The following is a 10,097-nucleotide window of genomic DNA, read 5'->3' on the forward strand; positions in this document are numbered from 1 at the left end:
CCCGCGCCCCCCGCCCCCTTGCCTGCAGGGAAGGATAGGGGGGACCCCTGCAGCCCCCAGCTCAGAGACACCCCACAGGCAGTAGCTACTGCAAACAGGTTTATTGACAGCTGTCAGCAGAAGGGGGTCATGGAGAGGGGGGGCTACAGCAAGGAGGGGGGCAGAGCCCAGCCCCGCTGGCTGCGCCCAGCAGTGCTGCCCCTCGCTGCCTGCTGCCAGCACCTCCCGCAGCCTAATCTACCACAATCCCCCTCCAGCCCCCTCCCCTCCAGCCCCCCATCCCCACCCTCCCCCTGCCCTCGTGATGTCTGGGGCATCTTCCCCCCAGCCCCTGGTAGTGCTTGGCTGTAAGCCCTGTCATGCCCCCCACCCCACCCCGCCGCGTCCCACGGAGCCAGAGGGTGCTGGGGGAAGGGGGTGGCAGGGGGTGGCCGTGCAGGGAGAAAGCGGAGTCCTGGCTGGGAGAGCCTCCGTGGGCGAGCAGGCGTGCGCGGTCCCTGGGCGCAGCAGCCTCAGAACACACCTGGGGAGACAAGCGGAGGGGGGGACACAACAGCATCTGTGAAACCCTCCTTGGACTAGGGCTGGGGAGGGCAGGGAGGGAGGAAGGTCCCAGGAGAAAGAGGAGGAGAGCCAAGGCAGGACCGTGGGCAATGGTGAGGGTGGGAACACCTGTGAGCATCACTGAGGGTCACTACTGCTGCGGGAAGCAGGGAGGGACAGTGCCCTGCAGGGTGTGCAAGGCGTAGGGAAGGGGGTGACCAGGCAGGTTCTGCGATGGGGGGGGGGGGGGGACAGAGGAGGAGGAGGGGGTACAGGCAGGAGCGACAGCATCCAGAGGCGAGAGACAGACACAAGGCACCAAGCAGAACCCACGTGCACACCCCTTCTGGCAAGGAGGGAGAGCCTGACCCAGTACTCCGCAGCCTGGGCAGGGGCAGGCAGCGGGCAGGGAGGCACCAGCTGGGGCCCCTGCCCTTCTGCTGGGCAGGCGGGGAGAGAGGAGCAGGCAGAGCCGGGACACACCTGCCCGTGGGCATCCTGTGCTTCCAGGAGCCAGGGCAAGGAGCTGTCCCTCTTCCCGGGATCCCACCAAGGGCCGCTCTTCCAGCCATGACCCCCAACTCTGGCAGCCCCTCCACCCCAGGGTGCCACCAGCCACCCACCCACCTGAGCAGCAGCAAGGAGGCAGGGCAGGAGGGACTTCGTCCCTTGCTGGGGCAGGCAGGAGCCAAGTCCCAGGCAGCAAGTCCCCACCTACCCTTTCCTCTCCCTGCCCCATGGGGAGGGGGACACAACCCCAGCCCCACACTCAGAGCAGGGGGCAGTGCCACTGCTTTGCTTTGGGGGCAGGTTCGTGCCCCGCTGTGGCAGGGCTGCTGGCCCCCCGCAGCTCCCGCTCCGGCCCCCCCTGGGGACCACGGGCTCTGTGGGTGGAGGATGAGGTGCCAGGGCTGCCCCCCGGTTCCGGCAGGGTGCCGGGGCCATGCCCACCTGCTTGGTGGTGCCCTGCAGCCTCCATCTCAGACAGGCTGTAGGCCATGGCCAGCTGCAAGTCCTCATCCTCGTCCTCGCTGTCCGTGTAGAGGCAGACTGGTGAGGAGCTTGGGGGTCGGTGCGAGGTGGGCGGCGGGGGCGAGGGGGGCCGTGGGCTGGGGAAGGCTTGCTGTTCCCGCCGGCTCAGCTCCAGCCCCAGTGCCATGTCATCAGGGACGCCTGTGGGAACAGGGGCAGGGGACAGGGGTCACGTCTGCTCCAGCACTCCAGAGCTGGCACGAGGTCCCAGCAACTCCTGCCCACCCCAAGAATCCTCCCTGACAGATCCCCAAAGCCAGGCCAGCCAGGGCTCAGCCCAAAATCAAGCCTGGATGCAGCACGCCCCAAAGGGAAAGGGTGCTTGGAGGTGGCACTGCCAGATCCCAAGTTGGTCTGCAATGCCACTTCTCACCATCGATGTGGATCGACTTCAGCTCCCCATCCTCCTCCACTTCCACCCGCTCCCGCCCATTCTCGATAATCCTGCAGACAGACAGACAAGTGGATGGTCAAGGGCCAGCCAGCTTGAGCATCACAGTGGCATGCTGCAGGGTCCAAGATCTGCTGATGAGGGGGTCCATGGGGATGAGGTGGGCCAGCACTGCCCTCACCGCTTTGTGGTGATGCGCCTGCCATTAACAAAGGTGGTGGAGGTTGAGACGGAGCGGAAGCCCAGCCCTGCATCGGTACCAGAGCCAAAGGACGAGGCAAAGAAATCTGGAGAAGGAAGCAACAAGGTCAGTGCCAGGGGGTGGGAGACACAAGAAAGACAGGGGATGGACCCTGCAGAGGGGGATGCAGTGTCCTGGGACTACTCTGCTGGGTAGAGACTGGCAGCATCTCCTACCTGAGGATCCTGGGAAGGGGGAAAAGAAGTGGCCACCCCCATGGTGCCGGGGGCCAGGTCCTCGCAGCTCAGAGAAGGGCAGCATCTCATCTGAAAGGCAGGGCCCCCGCCATCAGCACTGCTCCCACAGCTTGGCAAGCCAGAAGCAGGGCGCTGCTGTGGGGACCCCCAAGCTGGGGCCAGCCATGTGCTCTGCCCCTGAGCCCACCCCTGGACCCCCATGCCCCACACACACCAAAGAAGTCGGCGAAGGGGTCTCGCCCGCCGAAGAACTCCCGGAAGACGTCGTGAGCACTGCGGAAGGTGAAGGTGAATTCAGGGGCCCCAGCATCAGCCCTGGACCCCCCTGGTCCTGCTGGAGGGAAGAGGCTCAGAGTTAAGAAGAGCCCTGGATGGGAACACCCAAGTGTGGGGAGCCCTGGGGTCACAGACCCACACTGGATCTTCAGATGGGGCCATATCCAGAGCTGCAGTAACCCCCACAGCCCTGCTCACCCACTCACCTGCCCCCATGAGTCCATCCTTCCCATAGCGGTCATAGACATCGCGCTTCTGTTCTGGAACGAGAAGAAAGGGGGCTGCGGGGAAGCTGGCTGCCAGGCATGGGCACCGATGCTTCCCCTGGCCAAGGGGGATGCCATGAGCCCCTGCCATGCCAGCACTGCTCCCAGACCCAAGTCAGGGCCTCAGGCAAGGATGCACAAGCCTCAGCCCCGCTGGGGACACCTCATCCTGGAGGCCAGCACCCCAGCATCTCTCCCAAGACCTGTCCTGAGGGAAGGTAACCAGGCCCCACAAGCCAGGCAGTAAAGCTGCCTCCCAGGCATGTCCAGGGATGCCACCTGATGAGCCCAGCAGCAGGACATGCCAGGGTGAGCAGTCTCAAGGGTGGGGGGACACATGAGACAGCACCATGGCCTCTTACTGTCTGACAGCACTTCGTACGCCTCGGCGATCTCCTTGAACCTCTGTTCAGCATACTCCTTGTTGTCTGGGTTTTTATCTGGGTGCCATTTCAGTGCAGCCTTCCTGTACCTGCACAGACAGGCAGCAATGGGCATGTAGCAGCCCTTGGGTACCGGGGGAGTCCTGGGCCAGCAACCCCCTTCTAATCGCACACCTCCGACCCTGTAGGCAGGGGCACCCCAAGGCTGCTTCACCCCACACCCTACAGCCTCAGGCATCAAATGGGAGCTCCCTGGACTGCTGCTTCTGCCTCCTGAGCAAATATTTGTGGCATGACCCCAGAGGTGCAGCCTGTGCCCACCTTAGCTGCCCTTGGCAATGGCTCCGGACAATGCTTACAGGTTTGCTCTGGAGCCTTCCTGGGCTCCACCATGGGCACGCATGGATGAGGGGTTGCTGGGGGTCTCCTGGGGCCAGGTGAGCACAAACAGCCCTTTCTTCCTGCCTGCAGCTAGCTGGGGTTAACACAGGCTGCCCTGCTTCTCTCACCCACTCTTTGGAAGCCCCCTCAGCAGGGAGCTCTGTCACCCCCAGGTGACACCCATCCACACCTATTCCCCCTGGTGATGCCTCATGCCAGTGAGAGCAGTGAGACCTCAGCAGGGTGCCAGACAGCAGCTGTGGGAGGCTCTGTCCATCCCCAGGCCTCCCCTACAGTGCCTGGGGCACAGCATGTGACCCACCAACACAGCCCATGTCCCTACCAGGGGACATGGTGCTCCCCACCCTGTGAGCACCGGCCCCCAGACCCTGTCACTAGCAGAGCCCCCACGCCCCAGCCCGTCATCCCCGCACCCTCAGGCAGAGAGAGGGGAAGCCTCCAGACACCAGCAGGACCCACCTCCCACCTTCAGCCCCAGGCAGAGAGCAAGGACAAAGGGACTAAACCCCACCAAGAGATGCCTTTGTGCAGCAGCAAAGCCCGGCCCTGCTCTGGCCTCCGCACAAAGGAAACAAAGGCTGGATTGTCACCTCTGGAGCTGGTCCCTGTCTCCACCGGCTCATAGGGAGCCCCTGCTTTGCCGGTGCCAGGGTAGTGGGGGGGGTCAGGCTGACCTGCCCGACAGGCAATGGCACGCCTGCCACGCACTTACGCCTTCTTGATGTCGTCGGCAGTGGCGTTGCGGCTCACCCCCAGCGCTTCGTAGTAGTCCACCATGACGTGCGGCTGTCCCGTGGGGTCACTGCGGGGAGGGAAGGCAACGTCAGGGGGTCCGCAGGCTGTGAGGGGGCATGGGTGGGCTGCTCTGCCCTCCCTGGGCACCCCAGCCACCCCGCAGGTCCCCTCGAGAGCAGCTCAGCAGCAGCCCTACACACGGCTCCCCAGCACCCTGCCGGCGCCTCGGCCACCTGCATGCACCCACAGCCCCAGCCGGGGACCCTTGCTGCTGCCGCACCGGCGTCCCTCCCAACTTGCCCAAGCAAGGGGACAGGGATCCCTGCCGCCCGGCCCCGTGACGTGTCCACCCCGCTGCCACAGCTCCCCTCCTGTCCCCCCGGGAGGCTCTGTCCCAGGCCGGGGGGGAGCCAGCGGGAGCAGCCCGCTAAGGTGCTTAGCGGCTGGAGCGGATTAAGGGCTCAGCGGGGACCCTCCGCGGCCCCGGGCACCTCGGGGCACTTCAGCCGGCCGGCCCGCTCCGGACCGAGGATGGGGGCGGGATGCCGCTGCTCCAGGCCCCCCCGACCCCCGGGTGCCGCGACACCCCACCCCCCCGCCGGTACTCGCCGCCCGCCCGCGCCGCTCGGGCGATCAGCTGACAGGGAGGGCGGCGCTGGCGCCAGCCCCAGCGCGGCACCGGGAGCGCGGCGGGGCGGTGCCGCCGGGGACCGCCCCCCCCGGCCCGCTGTAAACACGGCGCTCCCGGTACCGCCCGGCCCGGCGCTGCTGCTGGAAGTTTCCGCGCCGCCCCCTCCCCCGCCATCTCCGGCGGCCAGCCCCGGGCTGCCGACCTCGGATCTAGGCCACCGGGAGGGGCGGGGGCGGCGGCACGGAAAGGGACCCCGCCGCGCCGTCCCCGCCGCCCCGGCGCGCAGCTCCCCCGGTGCGCCACGGTCCGCCAGTGCCCCCTTGCGCCCCCCTCCCTCCGCACCCCCCCCCACCCCCGCCCCGAGCCGGTGCCCACCTGAGTGCCGCAGCCGAGCCCTTCCCGCCCGCCCCGGGCCGCCCGCGGCCGGCGTTGCACGTTCCCCCCCCGCCGGCCGCCGCGGGGCCTGGAGGCGGGCTCCGCCGGCTGACGAGCGGCAGCTGCAGCCAACCGCGGCGGCGGCGCCTTGTGACGTCACGCGTTCGCTTTTCAGGCGGGTGAGGTCATAGAGAGGCGTGCTCGAGCGCGAGACGGGCCTTCGCCGCCGCCCGGTCCCCGTCCCCGCGGCCCGGGGAGGGACCTGGCCGGGGCCCCCGCGGCCCGCTGCCCCCCGGCCCTGCCGCGCCCCCTCCCCCCCCCCTCCGCAGGGAGCGGCCCCGCAAGGCGGTGGGAGCCCCCCCTGCGGCCCCGGGCTCCGCTCCCAGGGGCTGCGTGTGCGCCCGGGGCAGCACCGACGAGGGGGGCACTGACCCCGCCGGCCGCCCCCGGCGCTGCGAGCGCTGCGGGCCGCGGCCGACCCCCTCCTCCCCGGGCGGCACCCGGGCGCCGCTTGCCCCTGGCCCGCTGCCCGGTCAGCTGCCCTGCCGGTCCCTGCCGGAAAGGCCCGCGGGAGGGGACAGCTGGGGTGACTCAGCGCTCTGCCCCTGCCGTCCCGCCGCCGCGGCGAGGGCGGGCGCCGGGAGCCCGGGCTGTCTGGCACCGCTGCGGCCCCGGCAGAGCATCACCGGCCCCGGACCCTTCCCAGCCCTGCCCGGGCCGAGGAGAGCCGGGAGCAGCCAGCCACCCCAGTGCCGGGGCTCAGGGGACAGCCGCCCCTGGGAGCTTTGACGTGGACTTTCTTCTCTGCATGGCCCCTGCCCAGCAGCTGCTGTAGAGGGGCTGTTCTCGCCCATCCGCAGGGTCACGGGCTGTCCCGAGGCCACTCACCTGCACCCATGCATGTGTCTTGGCCAGAGGGATGCTGTCCCTTCTGGCTCTCTGCACGGGAGAAGGAGGAAGCCTGGTCTTTGCAGGGCCAGAGCCTTTTGGAGCCCCACCACTCCTGCACTGCAGCTGGGATATCTTCCTCACCTCCCATAGATCCCTAGCTGGGAAGCCTGGCAAACTTGCCTGGTGCTGCTGTACCCGGCAGGCTGGGGAGACCTGGGTGCTGAGACAGGCCACTCCCAGCAGTCCTCAGGGAACGGTTTCAGGACAGCCGTCCCTGAGAAGAGCCCTCCCCAGCCACAAGCAGTGGGCTTGGGTGAGCACCAACCGGCACAGGTGAAATGCCAAGGGTATCTCTTGTGCCGAGGAGCATCTCCTCCCCAAGGGATGGGAGACCTGTCCCCTGCCATCTGACAGCACTTGATGATTTCCTTAAGTGACTGCTTGGAGTATTCCCTGCTGTTGGGGATTTTCTCCTGGATGCCATTGCAGCAGTGCCCTCTGGCACCTGCCTGACCAGGAGCAGGGAGTGGGCTCCCTGGGGTGGCTGCCTCTGGCCAGGGTGACCTCGCTGGCTGTCAGGGGCTCTGGTTTGGCTTATGCCCAGCAATGGGTGCCGGGCTGGCCCGGGCCCGGCTGGCATGGGCACTAGATGGAGCCACAGGCTGCTTCACAGGGACCCCACCCTGCTGACTGGGAAGCCAAGGATATGCCACCAGGACCTAGCCGAGCCTTGGCACGTTGCTTTCCTTCCTCATGCTTTTGCAGCTAATGTGGGAATAAGGATGTCCCAGAGCTGCCAGGTCTCAGCCCACTCTGTGCCCAACGGATGGGGAGGCTTCCGTGCTGTGAAAAGGAGAGGAACCCATATGCTGGCCAGGGCTCTGGAGTCAGGGGAATGTATTGCTTTCATGGCACGTGTCCCTCACCCATGAGATCAGGATATGCAGTGAGGACTTACACCTCCCTCATGTCCTTACAGGAGGCCGTGTGGAGTTGGGCAGTAGCCTACCGAGGCACTGGCAGGAGAGAGGACGTGGTGCCAACCACACCTTGCCCCAGAGCTGCCACAGTCACTCCCCAAGTCAAACCAGCAAAGCCAGCCACCTCGCAGCAGCCGAAGAGAGGCAGCCCATCACCTGCTGGTGCCTCCCATGGCATACACCTTCAGCCACAGCACCCTGCCCTCTTTTCCCTGCCCTTTCCTCCTAGGTCAGCCCGAAGTCCTGGCGCACCCACCTGACAGCCTGGCTCACACCAGCTTCGAACCCAGCACAGGCATCTTGAGTGTATCTCAAGAAGACCCTTGTTTCTTCACAAATTCTGGGGATTGCTGTGTTGTGAACCTGTTTTTAGCTTTCCGGGGTCACAAAAATGCTCATGAAATATTCCTTGAGGCTTTCTGAGAAAAGACCTTTGGGGTGAGCGAAGCAGGACCCCAAAGGACCAATTTTTTTTTTTAATCCGAGTTACCTGATCTCTTAGGAAGCCAACTGAATTGCATCATGAACTCGTGCTATATTATTATGCAAACCACATATTAAAAGAGATTTTTTTTTCCAGCGCTGAGCAATATTTCAACTTTTGGTTTCCTCAGGAGAACACAAACCCTTTCACAGCTTCCTCAAAATGACATACTGCAAAATCATGTTCTTGGCAAATTTTGAGCTGTGAAGTGCTCAGTGAGCCATAGCCAGCCATCTCTTCCCTCCCCTTCTCCCTGCTTCCCGAGGGAAGGTCCCCATTCCAGGGCAGTCATGTGGAGATGCAGCAGGGAGGGAACAGGAGCTGGAGCTGGTGGGATGGAGTGAGAAGTGGCTGAGCAGAGCGAGGCAGGCTGCTGGATGCCATTTCTGTGCCACCTTCCTCTGCCTGCCCGCTCCCAGGAGAGACAACAGCAGCAGCCATGACCATGCTCCTCACCTCTGGGCATGGCTACAGGGTCGGTGAAGCCTCCAGAAAAGGGGTCAGTAGGAGCAGTGGGTTTTCTCACCCCTGGAAGAGCTGCACCAGGGTGGGAACTCCTGAGTACAGGAAGCTGGTGACAGCTGAGGACATCACTTGAGTGGAGCACACATTTTTAAAATCCACATTCGTTCTTTTACCCCCAGTCCTGCTACCTCACCTAAACAGCCCTGCTCAGCTCCTCTGAGTTCTCTGCACAGCCGATTTCTCCATACCCTCATGTTTTTGATGCTCCTCGTGTTTGTCTCAATGGCCATGCTCTCAGCCGCCTGCCCATCTCTTTCTTAATATGCGATGTTCTCATCCCAGCTGACTTTTCTAGAATTACACCTTCTAGGAGCTGGGGAGTATCCAGAGAGGCAAAGTCATCTGGCTGCTTTTAGTTGGTGTAGCAGGACAGAGAAGTGAGAAACAGCAAAGTCAGGGTGACTTTCATTCAAGGAGGGCAATGACTTTGGGACAGATTTAGCGATGTGATAGACACAGGCTGTGCATCCCAGGCACCGCCCCATGGCAGTGCATGCCTGCGGTGACAACAGAGCTGCTGCCCCAGCCAAAACCCAGGCAAAACCGAGGTGCTTGCAGATTTTAAATCAACAGCATCAGAGGCTGGCAGAGGTGGCAGAAGCCCACGACTAAATAGGTTATTCACGACGAGCACTCGCATGGGCCCAGGCAGCAGCTGAGCTTCACAGCAGTAAGAAATTTCACCCTGTCCCTGGCACATAGTTGATAACAGGGTGGGCCGCAGAGCCTGGACAATCCCATGACGCAGAGGAGCCAGGCATCCCATGACCACCGGGGGGTGAGTGTGGGGGCTGCATGGTCTAGAACTGACCCCAAGGGAAGGGAGACCAGGGGTGATGAAAAGGCTGATACCACACACCCCCTCCTAATGCTGGGGAGCCCTTCAGCCATGGAGGGGAGCAGAAGTTGTGGCTGACGAAGGACAAGAAGGAATTTTATTGAGAAGCAAAACCTGATGTCACTCATGCACATCAACACGCTGGTGCAACCCAACCAGACTCCCAAGCACCAAGACCCTTGTGTCCAGCTGGCTTGGCCAGGTTTTTCTTCAATGCCCGGTAGGACTGGGGTCACCCACTGTCTGGTCTTCACCATGCCCTCCAGCTACATGGCCAGCCTTGGCCCATTGCCTTTGAGCTAACAGGGCATAGCTCAAAGGTGAAAAAGGAAACAACAGGGTGAAAAAAAAAAGGAGATGCACTCAATTCCTTTGCATTGGAAGAAAACAAGAAAAAGCACAAAAGTATGCCAGTAAGCAGCCTCCTGCTGTTTTCCATAGCCATTGGTGCTTAAATACCAGGCTGTGGATACAATGGAGGAGGCTGTAATTTGGATGCCATCTGTAACAAACCAGTGTGTAAAGCATCACCTGCTAAAATTGACACTTTCAGTTCATCAGGCCCACACTGAGATTATTAATGGACCTAACAGGGTCTTATTGAGCTGCTGATGGTAATTTTTAACAGCTAGGAAAACTGGGGTAATTCCAAAGGACTGAAGGACAGAAATCATTCCAGTCGTTAAGAAAATAAACGGGTTGACCCAGAAAACTCTAGATTACTGATAATACCAGAAAAAAATAACTTAAGAATTAATTTTGATTCTGTCAGCGGAGAATTAAAACTGAAAAAAGCATTTAGTACTGATCAGCCTTGTCTCAGGGAAGGCAGGTATTGCTATGCAAGCTTGTCATCACCTTTCAGCACAATTACATGTCTGGCTGATTCAGATCAACGCCACTGGCA

At 62.7% G+C, this 10,097-nt stretch overlaps 1 protein-coding gene across 3 annotated transcripts; it reads right to left on the reverse strand.

Annotated features, from left to right (window-relative positions):
• Window positions 1-86: 86 nt before the first annotated feature.
• DNAJB2 (DnaJ heat shock protein family (Hsp40) member B2) lies at window positions 87-5,669 on the reverse strand. Of its 3 annotated transcripts, XM_080397883.1 has the most exons (10): window positions 5,473-5,633; window positions 4,444-4,533; window positions 3,309-3,418; window positions 2,887-2,940; window positions 2,619-2,738; window positions 2,384-2,473; window positions 2,148-2,253; window positions 1,949-2,019; window positions 1,495-1,716; window positions 87-523 (listed from the first exon to the last, which is right to left on the reverse strand). In XM_080397883.1, the coding sequence occupies exons 2-10, from the start codon at window positions 4,506-4,508 to the stop codon at window positions 513-515; spliced, it is 849 nt and encodes a 282-aa protein (XP_080254009.1). In that variant the 5' UTR covers window positions 4,509-4,533; window positions 5,473-5,633; the 3' UTR covers window positions 87-512. The 3 variants fall into 3 exon arrangements, with proteins under 3 accessions (XP_080254009.1, XP_080254008.1, XP_080254007.1); XM_080397882.1 differs by lacking the exon at window positions 87-523 and having other exon boundaries at window positions 530-1,716; window positions 2,619-2,735; window positions 5,473-5,669; XM_080397881.1 differs by lacking the exon at window positions 87-523 and having other exon boundaries at window positions 530-1,716; window positions 5,473-5,666.
• Window positions 5,670-10,097: the final 4,428 nt, after the last annotated feature.

This window comes from Falco punctatus (genome assembly GCF_963210335.1).
Source record: "Falco punctatus genome assembly, chromosome: 8".
NCBI lineage: Eukaryota > Metazoa > Chordata > Aves > Falconiformes > Falconidae > Falco > Falco punctatus.